This window comes from Nyctereutes procyonoides, unplaced genomic scaffold (assembly GCF_905146905.1).
Source record: "Nyctereutes procyonoides isolate TBG_1078 unplaced genomic scaffold, NYPRO_anot_genome, whole genome shotgun sequence".
Lineage (NCBI taxonomy): Eukaryota > Metazoa > Chordata > Mammalia > Carnivora > Canidae > Nyctereutes > Nyctereutes procyonoides.
The window spans coordinates 585,848-604,614 of record NW_026575082.1 but is presented as its reverse complement, the minus strand read 5'-3'; the positions used below and the strand labels follow the sequence as shown (position 1 = coordinate 604,614).

The 18,767-nt window shown below is 55.3% G+C and overlaps 1 protein-coding gene across 2 annotated transcripts in view; it reads left to right on the top strand.

Moving 5' to 3' along the window:
- The window catches only part of LOC129514485 (nuclear factor of activated T-cells, cytoplasmic 1-like), a 96,756-nt gene extending 84,971 nt beyond the window's left edge, over positions 1-11,785 (top strand). For both annotated transcript variants that reach the window (XM_055333079.1, XM_055333078.1), the window contains one exon: positions 10,062-11,785. In XM_055333079.1, the coding sequence (XP_055189054.1) occupies positions 10,062-10,064 (3 nt within the window). In that variant the 3' untranslated portion in view covers positions 10,065-11,785. The remainder of the gene's footprint in view (positions 1-10,061) is intronic.
- Positions 11,786-18,767: the final 6,982 nt, after the last annotated feature.

Here is an 18,767-nt window from a genome sequence, read left to right as displayed (position 1 = left end):
TGACTCTGCTCCTCCTCTGCTCTGTTGTTTTCCAAACTGGGAGTTTGTTGGAGTAAGTTGCCTCCTGTGATTTTTCTGTGCAGATCTTTGCAGAAGAAACAAGCAGCGTCTGCTGCCGGTCAGTTTTCTCAGTACTTGTGGGTACAGTTTCTCCCCTCAGGGTGGGCTCCATCCCCTTGGAGAGGAGGGCAGACAACTGAGGCAGAGAGTGGTGGCTCCCTGGGCACCTGTGCACATGGGAGAGGCGCCAGGCAGCCTCCCCTGCAGCATCCAGCAGAGCCTGGAGTGGGATGCGGACATTCTGGGTGGTGGCATCACAGCTGGGCTCCGGGCACAAGTGTTTGGGGCAGAGGACGCAGATGGAGGTGAGCAGGAGGGAGGTGGCAGAGGCTGCAGACCCTTGCATCCTCACCTTGCTGTGGGACGGGCCTGGCACACAGGCCAGACACCAAGGCTGAACCCTGGTCAGCCTTCTCCTTAGCTCCGGCTTCTCCTTAGCTCTGGCTCTGCTCTGACGGCAGTGTTCGTTTTTAATTATGAAAATCTCAGGCATCTTCAGGGTGTAATAAATGGTGCCGTGGGCTCCTGGGTGCCCACACCCAGGTCCACTCTTAGGCAGGGGAGTTGGACACCTGTGCCGGCTGTCACTGGGATCCTGAGGGCCCAGGTCCTGGACCTCACATCCCATCCCACCATCCCTGGGGACAGACACCTTTTCAAAGAGCCACTGTCTTACGTGATCACAACATGACAGTCACACTAACAAAATAACTAACGCTTCTCTGTAAGCTGAGGATTCACTTTGGACTCACATTTAGCAATGAGAAGGTGTGGTTTCACTTCCTGTGAAGCTGGGAATAGGGGGCCGGAGCCTCTCCTTTGCCTTCCAGGCAAACCAGGCAGCTGCCGGGCGGGTCGTGGACCCTTGGCCTGTGCCCACTGGACGGACCAGCTGAGCCGATGTGTTGTCACACAGACCTTTCTGCTGCCCATAGGAGTGAGGCTGTGTCCCCACTGCCTCCAGAGGGGGAAGAGCTGCTTGGTTAGAGCCTTTTATGCTGAGGCCCCAGCTCATGTCCCCAGTGAGAGTGACAGAAGGCAGCAGCCTGCCACACCTGCACCAGCACTCTCCCCAACCCTCCCTCCGTCCACTTAACATTGTTGTTTTTTAATTAAAGGAGGCTTTTTCATCTTTTATTTTTCAATTTTGTGTGAATAGAAATTTCATAATTTAGGAGGAATGTATTTTCTAGCAGCACAAGGAAAGCCCAGGAAAAGTGCTCGCTGGTGGTTTAGCGCTCCCCATGAGTGATGGTGGAGTGGGTTTGGTGTAGATAAAAAAAAAAAAATGGGCCAGGTGATGCGGGAGCCCACGCCTGGCCATGGGGAGGGAAGCTCATGGCAGCCCGCGGAGCGGCCATCACGTGGCCGGGCGGTCCCCGTGGACGCTGGAGTTTTCCACACGGGCCTTTGCATTATTTGGAGTATTCAGGCTAAATAAGGAAGCAGGCACTGAAGGCAGGAAAATTATTCTGTTTTAATGGCTGACAGTCCCGTGTGACAACAGTACCCATCAGTGCCAGCCCCACACGCACTTGGGAGGGTCATGTTTTATTAAAACCGTGACTTGTTGTCATTCAGACTCCACTGTCCCGTTCCCTCCTTCCAAAAATAGCAGGCCCCGTGGCAGTGGCTTATTATGATTAAAAAGATAAAAATAAGTGAAGGCTGAAATGGGTCCAGGACACCCGAGGTAACGCGGAACTTACTTTTTAATGGAACTTGAGAGACGGCCTCATTTTCTACCGCCTCACAAAGCGTCTTTGAAAAAAGTCAGAAAAGTAAAACAGGACTTCGGTGATGTTGCAACTCTGCATTTTTGGAGTTACCAAGGTTGTGACGGTCCTGCAGAGTGGCATCCGCTGTCACCCGGGCCGCGCAGTGGTGGGCAGGGTGCCCGCCCGTGAACGAGGACATACGGACAGCGGGCTGCCTCTTCTGAGAAGTTAAAAACCCACCTGGACACAGCCTCAGTCTCCCTCACGTGCTCGAGGGGCCCGGAATCATGTTTTCTCCGCTTCCTGGTTTCTGAACTGTGTCTTCGGTCATGGGGTTTCCACGCACGCCTCCCACCAGCCGTAAGCTTTAACCGAGGAGGCTCGCCGCGGAGCGTGCAGACGCCGTGTGCCAGCCATCGGCAGGAAGCCCAGCGCTCACACCCCTGCGAGCAGCGCCCTGGTGTGAGAGCCTGCATGCTTCCTCGTCCCAGATCCCCTCACACTGTGAAGGTCGGCGTGGGGACACCACGGGCCTGGGATATTTCTGGCTGTAGTACCATCGGCCTCAGTGATTACGCGCTCGGGTTATGGTACTAAGTTTAGCCAAAGGTGCATTTTCTGGGAAAGTTAGCAAATAGTTTTTAAAATTATCTCTTAGTTATAGGAATGGGAGAGAATGGCCTTCCTGTTTTGTTTTGTTCTTCACAAAGCTATTTTGGCTTTCCCTTAAATATAAGAGTTTCTGGTGGCTTGTTCTGTGTCCCTCACGGGAAGACTGAGTGAGCACGGAACAACTCTGCTTCTGCATTCCTTTATGTGTGGTACTTCGTTTGGCCGTGAGCTTTGAGTGAGCCCAGGGGGCCAGGCCAGTGCGGATGTGGCCACAGGAACCCACCCTGGGAACTGGGTCCCCCGTGGATTGCCCAGGCCTATTTGTTTCCCACATTGCTTTTGCTTAAAGGACAACGATGGCTTTTGTTTTTTTGTTTTATTATTTTTTTAATAAATTAATTTTTTATTGGTGTTCAATCTACCAACATACAGAATAACACCCAGTGCTCATCCCGTCAAGTGCCCCCCTCAGTGCCCACCACCCACTCACGCCCACCCCCCGCCCACCTCCCCTTCCACCACCCCTAGTTCATTTCCCAGAGTTAGGAGTCTTTATGTTCTGTCTCCCTGATGGCTTTTGGAAAGTGGTTCTCTTCTTGAAAAAGCAACATCATAGATGACAAAGTAACAGCACCCCAGCTGGGCTGGCTAGCCTGCAGGGAACAGACGGTGAATGCTGTTAGTGCTTAAAAATTCACAGGACAGTTGTCTCCTTATAAGAACTACCCGACTAATTGAAAAAGAAGCAGATGCTCAAAAAAAATGGGGTTTTCGTGTTTTTTTTAAAAATGGAGACAAAGGGATCCCTGGGTGGCGCAGCGGTTTGGCGCCTGCCTTTGGCCAAGGGCGCGATCCTGGAGACCTGGGATCGAATCCCACATCAGGCTCCCTGTGCATGGAGCCTGCTTCTCCCTCTGCCTATGTCTCTGCCTCTCTCTCTTTCTCTCTCTGTGACTATCATAAATAAATAAAAATTTTTAAAAAATCTTTAAAAAAAGAATGGAGACAAAAATATTATTTGCAGGGTATGGTTTGTAGCCACCATAATTAAGCTTCTTTTTTTTTTTTAAGCAAAGATTACAGTGTGGCTAGGGTACCATCGCTCTGCTAGATTTCTTCCTGCCAGGCCAAAACCCGGCTCCTGAGAAAGTAGGATCCATGTCCATGTGGACACCCAACTAGAACCTTCCAGCATCTGCCTCTGCTGTGCCTTCCATCCCCAAAGCCCGGCTGCTAGGCCCCACGACTCTGATGGGTTCCTGCCTGGCCACAGGCAAGTGGGGCCAGCACCCATCCCATTGGCATGCCCGGGTGATGCTGGGGGCTACTGCGCCCAGTGGGAGGCAGGCAGCACCCTTGGTGCTCTGGCAGAGACAAGGACACACAGCCCCGTCTGCAGGACCCTGCAGCAAACCCACCCAGGCGTCTATTCTGCTACCTACATGCTCTGTAGGAAATATGAAACGAAGCATACACAAGTAACGCCCGCCCCTCGGCCACGTCCTGAGTCTGTGCCCACGCGTTGGCACGTGGCCGAGCTCAGGCGTCTGTGGACATGACCAGAAATCCATTCTTCCCATGGTCAGGAAACCCAAGAGTTTTCACCGGCAAGTGCCTGTCGTGTGCACACCGGGAAGAAGCAGGCTGGCCCGGCATCTGCTGGAGTGTGTCCAGCACATCATTCTGGCACGTGGGAACCTGGCCTGGGGAAACCTGGCCCCAAGGAGGCCGCCACTCAGGCTTGCTGCCAGGGAGCCCCTGATGCCACACATGCTCCCCTGAGCAGCAGCCAGTCCCATTCCTGACAATGCTGCTCGCCCGCTGCCTGAGGACTGGCACATCTCCTGCCTCTCTGGGCCTGTCTTCAAATTAAGAATAATAACATATCCATTTCCCAGGGGGCTTGGGAGGCTGCTGTGAGGTTTGTGCCACTGATAACGCTCAGTACCCAGAACTCCACCCAGGAGGTTCTGTTTCTCCCTTTGAAAGGACTGAAGAACCTCCAACTTGACGAGGAGAGGGGATCTCGGCCAAGCTGCCATTTTCACAGAGAAGCGTCTCGGGCTGCAGTGGGCACAGAGGCAGGAGGAGGGCCTGACAGCACGTGTCCGCAGTGTGCAGAGCTCAGATCAGGTTCTCTGGAGGGTTCAAGGCCTCCACAGCTCACAGATCTCTGATGGATCGTGTAAATGATGTGTGTGAATGCAAGGAGGACTTAGGTGTAAGAGTCAGACAGTCACGGATTCATTGGGATCATTGGCTCTGCCATGGGATAGTGCTTGGCCCAAGCGCCCCCTGGAGAATGGGAGCTTGCACCATCTCTAAATATAGGCACCGCCTGGAGAGTGTCTTCAAGGTTCCTGTTTTTCCTCGTAGAGTCTATTACATCTGATCACACGACACCCGTTAGTCCCTAGGGTCTCAGGGACACACCCTCGTGTCAGGTCTCCGTCCTCCTCACTGTGAGACTTGCCGTCACCGCCTTCCAGCCCATTGTTCAGAGTCACCTGTGGATGCGCACACTGTCACTTCTTCCCCAGGAGTAAGGAGGGCACAGACGACAATGTCTGGGAGCTGCTGAGAGCGGTGACACTTCTTGTGGTTGCTACAGCAATAGGAAGACTGCCTCTGGGGCCGAGAGGTCCCGGTGAGCAGGGGAGGTACCGTGACTGTGGGAAACACAGACCTAGAACATGGAGCCTGCACATAGGGAGCGCGGGGTGCAGCCTCAGAGCCTCCACCCCCACGTGTGGCACGTGGCATTGCCAAGCTGCACTGCCGGGATTTTGAATGAGGTTTCTGACTCAACGTGTCAGCAGATCTCTTCTGGCTTTGATACCTGCGTGATACCGTGCAGGGGCGGTGAGTGCCCGCTGCTGTTTGTGGTGGCTCCAAGGAAGAGCTGGCATGTGCTGTCTGTTCCTACACTGCGGGGAAGATAGCTGGGCCCTCAGTGGCTTGCCTCTTCTCCTTCTTTAAAAAAAAAGTTGTTAAGTCCCATACCAGCTAGTCCAGGGGAAATGGCTGAAGAAATCATCTGTAGTTATACAGAAGACAGTGCCATGTTTCTGTGTTGGGGCTGGGGCTGGGCTGGCGTTGCTGGGAAGAGATGCGTGCCCCCAGGAGTGGGGGAATGGCTCTGCCTTCAGCGTCTCCCACCCAGGCACCAGGCTCTGTGTGCTGAGCAGCCCCGCAGGCCTGGATAGGCCACACATATGGGCAGAGTGTAGAGTTGGAGTGGGAGGGGGGAGATCGGCCGGCGGGAGTGCCAACCCTGGGCTGGGGGCACGCAGGTGGCCTCCACTCCTCACTGGGACCGACGGCCCCTGTTGCCATTTGCTGACCCTCCTGCAGACTCTCCATTTACAGAACCCATCACAATGACGTCCTCCTCCCCTCCTCACAGACCTGTGGACGACTGCACACGTGCCCCCACTTCAGAGCCAGGGGCAGGGGAACAGCATCGCTGCCAGGCCCACAAGCCGTGCGGCTCATTCCTTAAAGTTTGCTTTGAGATCCTCCACTGCTTTCAGAAACCAAGAATCCAGAAATGAGAAGGAAAATTCATAAAAATGAGATTTAGACCCTCCCCACCCCCTTGGGTCACATGGCCTCAGGAAAATCAGTCAAGGGCCCCTGAGTGAAGCCCATGGGTGAAGTGAGGGCATTTTACTAGGACATGAGGGTTTAAGCTCAATTTTTTCAAAATGGTGATGAAAAAAAAAAAGCCTCACTGTGTGAAAGTATAAAGATTTTGCTTTAAAAAGAATGCTTCACCTGATTAGTTAATTTGCACATCTAATTTATAAATAGCCAAGAGATTTTGTGGGGTGGTCAGAAGAATACGGTGAGTATTGGCAGATGCTGTAAGTGTAGGTGAAGAGCTCTGCCTGTACCTTGTACATTTTAGCTTTTAAATGTGAAAAAAAATACTAATTTTCTTTTCACTCAACTCTGGCTGTGCACAAAGAGGTGCTGTGTGCACGCGTGTGTGTGTGCGTGTGTGCGCATGTGTGTGCGCATGTAGCCTGCCTCCATGTCCCAGATTAAAATGAGAATTCAAGTTGCCACATAAGTCTTAGGAAAAAAACAGTAGTTTCCACCTTGGGAGCATTTTAGAGAAAACTTAAACATAAGGGAAACAACTTTTCTCATTACATTAAATTGTGGTCTAGCAGCTCGCCACATCCTGTTGCAGGGACATCTGACACGAAGCCAAGCGAAGGTTCCTCTTTCACATCTCTGACAGGCTGTGAGGGTCACATGTTACCTGCAGTTCAAAATACCTTCTACAGAGAAAAAACCCTTGGTGTCGGTGGAAAAGCTGAATAAGAAGATGGAAAGTATCAGTAGAGAGAAGACTCTGTGGGAAACTGTAACAGAGAAAGCCACCCCCAAAATAACAGCACAGAGCCCCTGGGGGCGGCCGCGCACTCACAGGGACCCGGAACCGTGACCTCATGGAAGAGACGTGGGAGGCCAGGGAAAGGCCAGGGGTGGCAGGACCCCAACAAGCTCAGCCCTTGGGCACCGTCTGACTGGGGCCGGGAACCTTCAGGGTGGTCCCTGCAGGGCCATGGCGCCGACTATCTGCCAGGAGCGTGGCTCTGCAGCCGTCCTGTCTTCGGGGATGTGCACAGTTGTGTGGGTCTGCAGCGCAAGTTGGGCAGCCACCCCCCTTCCCGTCGGCCGCCCACACGGTCCGGAGGGGCACCTAGGGCAGTGCCCACAGGGCACTGGCACATGTGTGCTACTTCTCGAGTGTGCTCCTAAGATGCCTGGCCTGTCCCAACCCTACTTGATGGTGCCGACCTGGGCCACAGGGGCACCAATGGCCTGTCCTGTCCAACTGACCGCTGCTGCGCGGCTCCTCAGACAGCACAGACTCTGGCAACGGAGCAGGAGTACTGCCAGCGCTCCCCAACCTTCCTGGGCTCCAGGCTGGGGTCACAGAGATCAGGTCAGGCACCAGGACACAGGAGGGCCCCTGGCTCAGGACACACTCAGGGACTTCCCTGCTGCCACCCACAGCGGGCTCCCCCTGCCAGGCTCAGGTGCCCTGGTGGGCAGCGAGGGGAAGCCCACTTAGATGCTGCTTCCCCTTTTCTCTTACAAACGTGTTATTTTTTTCCTATGGTCTCTATAACCCCGAGGAGCTAGATTCTTGGCTTTCCTGCTGAAGCCTCCCCACCATTCCCCATCGTTATTGCCCCTCAGACCCGCCCCATAATCCCTGTCGTTACCCTCATACCCACCCCCATAATCCCTGTCATTACCCTCACACCTCCCCACATATTCCCATCATTATTACCCCTCAGATCTCCCCCCATATTCGGAACATCATTATTACCCTTCAGACCTCCCCACCCTGTATTCCTGTCATAATTACCCCTCTGACCTCTCCCCATATTCCAGTCATTATTACCCCCAGACCTCCCCCCATATTCCCGACCTTATTCCCCTCAGACCTCCCCCCACGACCCCATCAATATAACCCCTCAGGGCCCCCCACATCCCCATCATTATTACCCTGAACCCCATTTCCCCAACGTGAGTCCCCCCAAGAACTGTTTCTGCATCCCGTGTCTGCTCTTATGGGATCGGGTTCAGATCTGAGACCAGGCGTCCTTGCAGGGGAATGAGCAGGAAACCCCGTCTGGTGTGGGTGACTCTGTTCAGCCGCGTCCCTCGGGGGCATCCTGTCCATGCTGCGCCTGCACAGGTGGCCTCATCTGCACCCAGTGTGGAGCCCTTGGCCCCATGTGTACCCATAGCGCTAGCCTGTCCACCCACCCATAGCCGCCCCCCCGTGGGGCAGGGAGCCACCATTGCCCCAGGCCCCCCCAGCCTCCTGCGTAGAGTGAAGCAGCTGAGAAAGAGCCACTGTGCCCACGCCTGGCACGAGATGAGGGCTGCACCCACCACGGCCACAAGCTCTGTGGGCGCCGTGAGCACCTGCCTGCCCTGCTGGGAAGCCTCTGCTACCACGGTGCTGTCCTTGTGACACAGGGTCTGTCAGTTTTCTCTGTCTAAACGTTGTTTGACCTAACACATTTTGCGAAGTAGAAATTGGACACATGACTCTCAGAGGCCAAAGGAGTGAAGCGGGAAGATGTAGGACTGCGTCTGGTGTCCCGTGCCTGTCGCCTCCCTGCCTGCACTCCAGGAGCCGGGAAGACACGGCACCTGAGGCCCCCGGAACGCCGGGGAGGGCCACGTGCTCAGGCGGGGACCCAGGAGCCATGAGTGGACGGGAGCTGCTGCCCTGCCTTCTCCTGGGGGGCCCTGCGCCACCGCGCGGCCAGGGTATCAGGGCAAGACCGCCTGCAGCTAACCGAGCTGCCCTTGGGACGCTAAGGGACAGGTGTCCTGAGAGCCGCTCAAGCACCTGGGTTTCGCTACTGCCTCATTAGTGGCTCACTGGGAGGGGTCACGGCCACCCAGGTGGCTACGGCCCCTGCCCGTGTTCTGTGCGTGAAGGTCAACACCACCCTCAAAAGAAGGTGTGGCTGCATGTCGGTGGTCATGCATCACATCCGTGTCCCAGGCAGATGTGTCCTCTGCAGGTGGGCTGGCGGTGTGCCCACCCCGGGCTGCTGTACACCTCTGGTGTTTGTATTAAGCGAACCCCCCCCCACCCTGGATGGTTCCCTTGCCAGGCGGCGGGTGGACCAGCAGGTTTGCAGTCGGGCTCCTGTCTGTGCAGCTGGTGCCACTGGGCTCTGTTATCAGCAGCCGTGACACAATTCCTGGTTGCCCCAACCACATTTTATTACTGTTTTTCTTAATAATAGTGGGGGGTGTTGAAAGGGCACTCGGGGGGTGGGGAGTGGAGGCGATGACAGGTGTGCCAGCTAATTGCTGCAGGAAGCTGCCTGGGACACGCCAGGGCCTTTGCAGAAACACATGGACTTTATCTGGGTGGCGGAGGGCAGCCTGGGCAGTTCCGTGACGTGAGCCCGTGTCCTCCGCCCCCCAGTTCTGTTAGGAAAGTGGGCCGTGGGGACACGTCCCCTATCTGGGGGCCCATCAGGGTGGAGGGAGGGATGTTGTGCAGCTTGCTCACGATGGCCTTTGCCAGCTTTGCTCATTTCCTCTCCTGCTGCCAAAAGCCACATGCTGATAGTGGACATGGACAAGGAAACAGAAATGAAGGAAGAGCCCAAACAAAGGGAGGCCCAGGTCGCCCCATGCGTGGCCCTCCTGTCGGACGCAGCCTATCCAACAAGCAGACCAGGGAGAGGGGCTTTCGGAGCATGGACCTCAGGGATGTGCCTCCCCCACGGGGCACCTCTGCCGGCCCCGCCCGTGGAGACGCCAGCTGCATGCTCCTGCCTGGAGAGGACGGGCACCCGCAACTGGACCAGCGCCTGGCCCCTCCCCCTGGGGCCCACAGTGCTAGGGTCAGGTTGTGACTATGTTTCTGGATGGGAGTGGTGACGCAGCCACCGCCAGCCCCTGCGGTCACTGAGCTGGGTCCTGGGCAGCTTCGGTGCTGCTGGCCCAGGACAGCGCAGGCCCAGGCCAGGGGCGGGAAGCAGGAAGGAGGGGACCCTTCCCACAAGCTCCCCGTAACTAGCTGAATGCGTGGCTGATGGGACCTCTGGTTCTTACGGACTTTGAGCCAGAGCTGTGTTTCCCTAATGGCTTATCTCTTGTGTTTTCTTGCAGTAAATGAAATAATACGGAACGATCTCTCCAGCACCAACATCCGATCGTAGCTGGCCACAGGTTACTCCCCGAAGCCGCACGGTGTGGGCTTAGCCGCCGATGGTCGAGCTCTGGCGAAAGGACTTTAAGTACACGGAACACACGCCTGGTACCGGTCGGAGCTCCAGCTCACTCAAGATTCTCATCACGGGCTCAAAGCAGCAGCTCTGTGACCGGGAGGACCGGCCACGCCTCCTCATCACAGGAAGACCGGAGGGGGCAGGGTGCGTGCCTTGCATGGGTCCCCCCACCCCACCCCGGGCACCCCTGGACTTCAGCACTGGAAGTGCCTTATTACCCAGAGCCCAGCATCAGGGTGCGCCATAGGATGGAGTGTCAAGTCTGCTACCAGGAGAGTATTTGCAGGAGCAAAAGCTGTAAAGACGCTTCGTCGCAAAGCTTTGTCTCTTTTGTGATAAATTAGAATACTGGCAAGCTGGGCATTGTGAGGAGAGCCTAACACGTGCTTCCTGCTGTTTCTTGGCTTCCCTTGGGCTGCAACATGCAATCTGCTTCTTTACCCAGTGCATTTTAGGGATCTTCCATTCTGACCTCTCCCTCATCACCCACTCCCTCCCCTGTGTTACTGAAACCGTAGTACTGTTCGCTGTAGCATGCTAGGGTGTTGTTTCTAATCTGGCTTTGAACGTAGCACAAGTAAGATGATAGCACAAGACAGGTCGCTGGACAAAAAAAGAAGTCTGTCTGCCACAGGACAGATGCTGCATTTGCATGTATGTACACACGTAGGCTCATATTTATGGACAAATAAAACAGAGTTGGTGATGTGTGGTCCCTGCCCGTCAAGGGCTGTGTATTGGCAATAACCAGGATCCATTCTGGAAAATGCATCTGAGACAAAACTTGGGCTTTGCAGCCGCGTCCACAGACACCCATGTCCCCTCAGGCAGGTCTGTGCGGTCCCGTGTGGTGCCGCTAGCCCAGTGTGTCAGAACATCAGCAGAGGTGCATTCTCAGGACCCAGGCGTCCCCACCCAGCAGACAGGAAAGCAACTGAAAGTACCATCGCAAAAGGAGTATAATATATTTGTTCAGCTCTAAGATTATTACTTCACAGAAGCCTTATAACTCTGCTTCGTCTAGGAAAACAATCACCAAAAACATTTTCATACGCCCATAGTATGTTCCAGATTACCGACTGTTAATACGTAGGTTAGTGTAAGCTTCGCTCCTGCTGCATTTGTACAATTAACAGCTTACAACACATGATGACTAGCAGTGACCGGTCGTCTCACATAACCAAAAAGCATGGTTTAATTAAAACATGTCTAACCCGATGACTGTGCCTTAGGAGCTGATGCCCTCTCACGGAACATGACTGGGTTGTACCCGCGGGTGGAGGTTGTAAGTCACAGTAATCAAACATGATGTCACGGTGGAGGAAGCTCTCCTGCAGAATTATTTTAAAGATGTTCTTCTGTTCGATTCTGTGTCTTTGTTGTTTGACTTCCAGAAGGGACACCAACCCAAAAGCCATACTTGTAGCATTTGCACGTGACTGTGGCTCCATGTAGACATGACCCAGAACCTAGCCCACCCTTAGCGTCCTAGGACTCGCATGGAATCTTCTAATAGGCTGTTGTATGGAAAGGAACCATTCGGTATTCGTGTCCGCTGTCCTTGTAGTTAGGAAATAGATCCAATAAAGTATATATATATATATATATATATATTTTTTTTTTTTTTTTTTTTTTGCTGGACAATCTTAGTGTGCCAGTGATTCATTACCCGTGCGGATAATTCTGGTCAGTTCTAAGGGATTTTCTGCTGTGGGTCCTTGTACTGCCAGCTGAGCCACGTGCTGTTCACAGGGTGGCCCCAGTGCCACTGGGCACCTCCTCCTGCAGTGGGTTTCCCATCCTGCATGTTCACAGAAGAGGACACTGTGAACATAGCACCTCGGAAACGTTCAGCCAGGTCCCGTGCACAGGGAGCTTTCCCGTGAGCTCAGAAGAGTGGCCAGGGCTGGGGGTGTGCATGTGCAGGGTGGCCATCACCGTCACTGCCATCACCACATCACCACGTAGCACGTCAGAGCAGCCCTGGGTGTTGCCCCTAGAGGCCACTCGGCCCCTCTTCCTGCCCAAATCCACTTTGTAAAACCAGAGTGAGACCCAGAACTTCTCCAGCAATTCAATTGTGAATTGTCAGAAACGATATCCTGCTTTTAGGACTTTATGAAATGAGAAATTTCCTGTTTCTTTTGCTAAGATTGAGGCAAAGTATTAGAGGAATCTGCATCACCTAGAATGTGTGGTCAGCCAGTGCCTGTTCAAGCAGGTGGGCCGGGCAGCAGGGCACAGGGCCAGGTGGTGGGCAGGGTCTGCAGAGAAGATGGCCGAGTGACCAAGGACGGCGCAGGCTGCAGAGCCCAGAGCCGCTGGCTGCCAGAGGACCAGGAGCTCCATCCACCTGGAGAGCAGGCTTGCAGGGCCACCGGTGCTGGGTGCAGGGCCACCGGTGCTGGACTGGCCTCCGAAGAATGGCCTGGAAGCTTGATTTCAAAGCGAGTTTTGCACCACCACCCCCACTCCTGACAATAGGAATTTATATTCCAGGGGCAAAAATATGAATCCACAAAATAAGGGATGGTTTCTGCAAAGAGGTGGTACTTCTGCAGATGCCCATTTTCTTAGTTTCCTTTCCTCTTGGTGATCTTGTAAAATAAGGGAAACACGCCCAAGGGCCCACTTCTGATGGGTTTTACCCCCACCTGCACTGACCAGAACCTCCCCTGGGGAGCCAAGGACAAGGTCAGCTGACTGGAGCTGGCCAAGCCTCGGCAGCTTAAGAGCCACTCACATCCCACAGGGGCTGGGTGCCAGCCCTTCCCAAGTGTGAGACCAAAGTCCAGTAAACACCGGTGTCTTCTCGTAACCAAATGCAGGTAAACAGATCCTAGTATCTCAGCTTCTTCATTTCAAGGCCGTCCCCTGATCTGAGCAGGCGGGGTCCCCAGCTGGGGAGACTCCGTGACCCCAGCCTCTCTTCTAGGAGAGGCCCTGTGGTAACTTTCTGCTTCTGCAAACCTGTGACACCCTGTGCAGGGGGTCGGCCGATGACACCATGAGGACGGTGTCTGCACAACGGTAATTACACATTTCCCAGAAGTGTGTCCACATTGGACGTGGAGCCTGCGCCGACGCTGGTGTCTAAACAAGGCAAAGGGCCTCTGTGCAAACACACTTTTTAACATGAAGTTCGTGTAAGATGAAGTTGGCCGTCTTACAGTGCACAGTTGGGCGCACGTCAACAGTGCTGTGCGACTCCCCTCTCCATCTGTTTCCCATGGTTTCATCACCCCAGACGGCAGCCCGGCACCCTCAGTCACCCTGCCCCAGCCCCACCAGCGCTGTCAATCCCGCCTCCATAGACATGCCCTGGGCACCCCCATGGTGGGACCCAGACAGCAGGAAGCCCTGCACCTTGCTTCCTCCACTGCACACTGTGGTCTTCGGATTCACGCACAGCACAGCATCTCTCAGGACTTCGCCCCTTGTCATGGCCAAACTGTCCTGCCACGAGTGGACTGAGCGCCATCGGCGGCCACCCCGCCTTGGGCTGCTGGGAACCCCATGGACAGGCTTCCGTGTGAGTCTCTGTCCGAGGCTTGGCCCCCCACTGGCAGCGTGAGGCTGAGGTGCGTCAGGAGTTGTTTGTCTTAGTTTTGAAGAATGGTTTTCCCTTCTTGGTTTTACAATCAGGCTTCCCTGAGACAGACGCGGGAGCACTAACCTAATTTGCCATCTCACATGTGAAGCACGTCCTATCTGTAATTCTTGATGCCAAAAAAATTAAGTTAGGATGAGATGAGTAACTGTCGGTTATGCCACAGTGGGAAGTGGGCTGGGCTCGCGTGCCTCCTCCAGGGTGGGCCGCAAACCTCTGAGCTTTGGGGGGGGGGCACCCAGGGCCTCGGTGCTAGGTCACCTCACACACGCACGCGTGGAGGGACATGGTGGGCAATGGGTGGAGGTGACCGCCGTCACAGGAGTGAGCACATTCGGCTGCCCCGAGGCTCCCGTGGCCCAGCGCTCTGAGTCTGGCCCTTCCCTGCGCTGCCTGACCTACAGCTGTGGCTGTCTCTCACGGGCCCTGTGTCTGTGACCACCGGGGCACAGAGCCGGGCAGGTCTGCGGCCCCACAGGACCGGCGTGGTGGTCACAGCCTCCTATACGATCGCCCACCCCTCATGCTCCCTGGGGGAGTGCCAGTGGGACCCATGTTGGAGGCAGCTGCCATCCCCTGGAAGGATGGAGCGGCCATCACCCTTCCCGCCGCCAGGCACCCCTTCTGTGTGACCTGGTGCACAGACAGCTCCTGCTGCCCCAGGGGCCTGCCTGTGACAACGCTGCTGTGCACACAACCCCCTGGACCAAGTGTGGCCCGCAGAACAACTGCAACTTGTCTCCAAGGGCCTGTCGTCTGGGGGCTCCTGGAGGCACCCTCCCCACTCAAGGCCTATCCCCAGAGCGCGGCCCTGGGGTCTTGTCTCTGTGCCCCAGGAGGCCCAGGCTCTACCATTAGACGGTCATCCCGGTGCTGTGAAGCTATGTCCGAGTGATGCCCTGGGGTGGGAGGGTGCTGGCCGCCCTGGGTTGAGGGCATCTCTGTTTCCTGGGAACTGGCATCCTCAGGTGATGGCACACTGCTGAGCCTTGACGGAGGGTTGATGGCGCAGCCAGGGCCTGGGTGGGCTTGTTGTAGCCACAGAGTGAGGACGGCCTTGCCACAGCTCCTGGGCATTACCTGGCGGTAGACCAGGTACCATGGTTCAAGGCCATGTGAAGTCAGTCTGCAGCCACGCAGGTGCACATGCCGTCCCGGCACCTCTGGCTCTGCTGGCCTGGGCCTCCCCCCCAACTGTCCTCCATCCTTACAGCACAGTGCCAGGGATGACACTGCCGCCAGGCTCACAGGCGAGTGCGGGTGTCCATAGCTGCCAGCGCATTCCTACGGCGCAGGCCTCTTCCAGTGGGGAGATGATGGGTGCTGCTCAAGTCGGGTGGAAGACGGTGAAAGCACGGAGTCCTTGGTCAAGGGGCCAGCCACGGGGTCCTGCTGGCAGCAATGGCCGCATGACCCCCACCTCCCAGAACCCGCCCCCAGGCCCAGCCTCACCTCCCACTACATCCAAACCCAGGCTGGTGGGATGCCCCACCTACAGTTAGCCCGAGAAGCCACCGTCCTGCCCTCAGGTCCAGGCGGTGCCATTGGAAATGGGGGGTGAGCTCCCTGAGGACTGAAGGCACCAGGCAGGCGCCCCCTTCACACCTGTTCCTCCTTGGGTTTGGGGGTCTGGAAACCCTGCCCTCAGCTCATGGGAAGAGTGGGGAAGACTGTGTCTCTGGGAGCTGGCAGCTGGCGGACTTGGACCCGAAGACCCCGTTTCCTCACTGGATGCGGTGTCGTTCAGGTTATTGGTCATTTGGTCAAACTCTGGTCATTTATGTCTTTCGGGGAATCTGCCCGTCTCCCCTGAGTTTGTGGAATCCGTTGGCCTAAAGTGTCCCCAACAATCCTTTACTGCATGTCTCTCGCCGTGGTGCCCACAGTGACCGTGATTCTCTCCATCTGCGTCCTGACCCCACGGCCTTGGTTTCTGAGCCGCACTCTGCCCCTGGGCGCCCTCGCTGCCCCCAGCAGCTCGTGGGACCGAGGCGGTGATGGTCTAGGAAACAGACTTCATGAGAAGACACTCTGTATTGACGGAGGCCGTGCTGCGGTCCAAGCTGCAGGGCGGGACCTGTCTGTGAGCTCGTGATGCACACACGCACAGCAAGTCGCTGGGTGGCGTGTTCCGTGGATGCTCACAGGCACCCCGGCTGCCCGCGGGGCCCGGATCTGTAGGGATGGGAATGCTGAGCACCCCGCCGCGCGTGTGTCCACTGCTCCTCACGGCCCGTAGGTTCCCACCACAGACGTGGGTGGTGGGTTATTTAGAGCAGGTCTACATTCCAGGTTAGCCGCCCCATCTGTTATTAGGACGCCTCCCTTTATCTCTGCTCTGGCATCGACCCAGTCCAATAGCAATCTGCGGATTGTGTCAGGGCGCATGCGTCTCTAGCAGTCTCGACCTTAGGCCTCGCAGCTGTGCACAGAGTAAGTTTCCTGCAGGATGCGGGCGGCCGACCTACTGTGCGGTGTCGGTCTGCCTGTGGACAGAGGTCACTGAGGCCATCACCAGCAGTAGAATCACCAATGTCGCAGATTTAAGTTTTTTTTTTTTCAATTTATTTATTTATGATAGTCACAGAGAGAGAGAGGCAGAGACACAGGCAGAGGGAGAAGCAGGCTCCATGCACCAGGAGCCCGATATGGGATTCGATCCCGGGTCTCCAGGATCGCGCCCTGGGCCAAAGGCAGGCGCCAAACCGCTGTGCCACTCAGGGATCCCCAGTGTCGCAGATTTAAACCCACCAACTGGTGACTTGCTGTCTGTCCCACCAGCCATTCCCTCCTCACCGTCCTCTTGTGCCCCAAGCTGAGTGTTTGCTCTGATCCTGTGTCTTTCCGCCTCGTAGTCGGAGAAGCTGCAGCTCTTTGTCCAGTTGCTTCCGAGGTGGTTCTGAGTCTACGGGTGACCCGGGTGACGCACGTGGAGACCCCGGCCACTGCGCCAGGCCGAGTCCTCTTCTCTGCTCCCAGGCCCCGCCGCGGCTCCTGCCCCACGTCTCCCTCTGCACATGTTACAAAGGCCACAGCCTGTGGCTGCTACTTTCCTTCAAGGAGCGAATCATCTTTTAAAGAGATTTAAGTAAAAAAAAAAAATCATAAATATCCCACATTATTCCCTATGTAGCTGCCGTCCCCGGGCTGGCCGCTGCTGCGCGTGGACAGAGGTTCCTGCCTGCCGTCCTCTTCCTGAAGGGCTTCCTTTAACATGTCTTGAAATTTAGCTCTACTGCTGGGAAGTTATTTCAGCTTTAGTATCTGTGAAAAGCCTTTATCTTGTCTATTTTTCTTTATTTTTTTTATTTTTTAAGATTTTATTTATTTATTCATGAGAGACACACAGAAAGAGACTCAGAGACACAGGCAGGGGGAGAGGCAGGCTCCCTGCGGGCCCCGGGGTTACAACCTGAGCCAAAGGCAGACGTTCCACTGCTGAGCCCCCCAGGCGGCCCCACTTTATTTTAAAGTAATCATAGATTCCCAAGAAATTGCCCAAAAAAATGTACAAAGAGGTCCCACTGGATTTTCACTGTATTTTCACAGAAATAACAGGAAACTGGCAATGGTAGAATTTATAGAACTTGCTCAGATTTCACGGTTTTACAGGCCCATACACACGTGTGTGCACGCGCACACCATCTTGCCTCACCTACAGATCTCATGGCCGCCAACACGCTGGTCTTGGCCATGCCATCTCCCCCCCTGCCCTGTACCACTCGCTTCCCCCCCATACTCATCATCAGCGGAATCGTGTGCGCATAGCCCTTCGAGAGTGGCTTCTGTTGGCTCAGCGAGCTGCAGACCTACAGTCTGTCCTCTCTCACCGAGTCTGATCCCATAGGAGGGAGGACCGGCTCGTCTGCACATCCGCCCGGGTGCTCTGGCTGCGTTGAACTAGCACCCTGGACATTGCACACGTAAGTCTTCACTTGGGGTTTTGGTGAACCTGTTTAGTTTCCCCAGGGTGAAGGATGGAGAGGGGCAGATGCAGGGTCATAGGGCAAGTGCGACCTCATACTCTCCTGAGTTCCTCTGCCGTTTCCATCTCCTCTAGCAACCTGCGGGTGATGATGTCCTCATCCAGCCACGCTGGCCAGAGTATGCTGACTCGTGGCTTCTGTTTAAATGCTCTCCCGGCCGTGGTGACAAGTGTCGGCATCTCTCGTGGGCTTACCTGCTGTCTGTGCAGCCTTTTTGGTGAGATGTCTCTTTGCGTCTTTGCACGTTTTCTGGTGGGATTGTTGTGGTTTTGTTTTACCTCCAGGTCCCCGGGGCTCTTTATACATCCTATGTGCACAAGACCATCGCCAGATCCATAGTCTGCAAATATTCTCTCCCAGTCTGTAGCTTGTCTTCTAGCCTCTTGACACATCTTCATGATGGAAGAACTGTTCATTTCTAGACAAGGCACAGTTTGTCAGCTTTTCCTTTGATGGGTCGTGCCCTTGGTGTCAAGCCTAAGAACTGTTCTCTCTCTTCTGTCCTCCGACCTGCAGGTCGAGCCCCTTGCTGGCCCCAGGCCGGCTGCACTCCTGTGAGTCTCAAAGTCCCACCAAGTAACTTCTCCCTCATGTCCCTTCCCAACACTGCTGTAGTGACATATCCCAGGGCCTATGTCCTCCATACAGATCTCACAATAAACCTACGTCTGCAAGAAGCCATGTTGGGTGTTTACTGGGATTATATTAAACCTAAGATAAATTTGGGGAGAATTGGAAGCCTTTAAGGTCCGGTGGGTAGGACCAGAGCAGCACTCAGTCCTGGGATAATCATTCCTACTACTAACACAAAACCCTTCTGGGAACATGGCCTGGTGCCCTTTGAGCTGTGTAGGTCCTGTTCTGGGGGCCTTATGGGAGGCCAGGCACTGCCCCCTTGAATCCTCCAGAGAGGTTCTCTGCCTGGCCTTGGGAACTCCTTCCGTGTACACATGGACCCAAACCACCCTTGGCGGCTCCCTCTTCTGCCGCC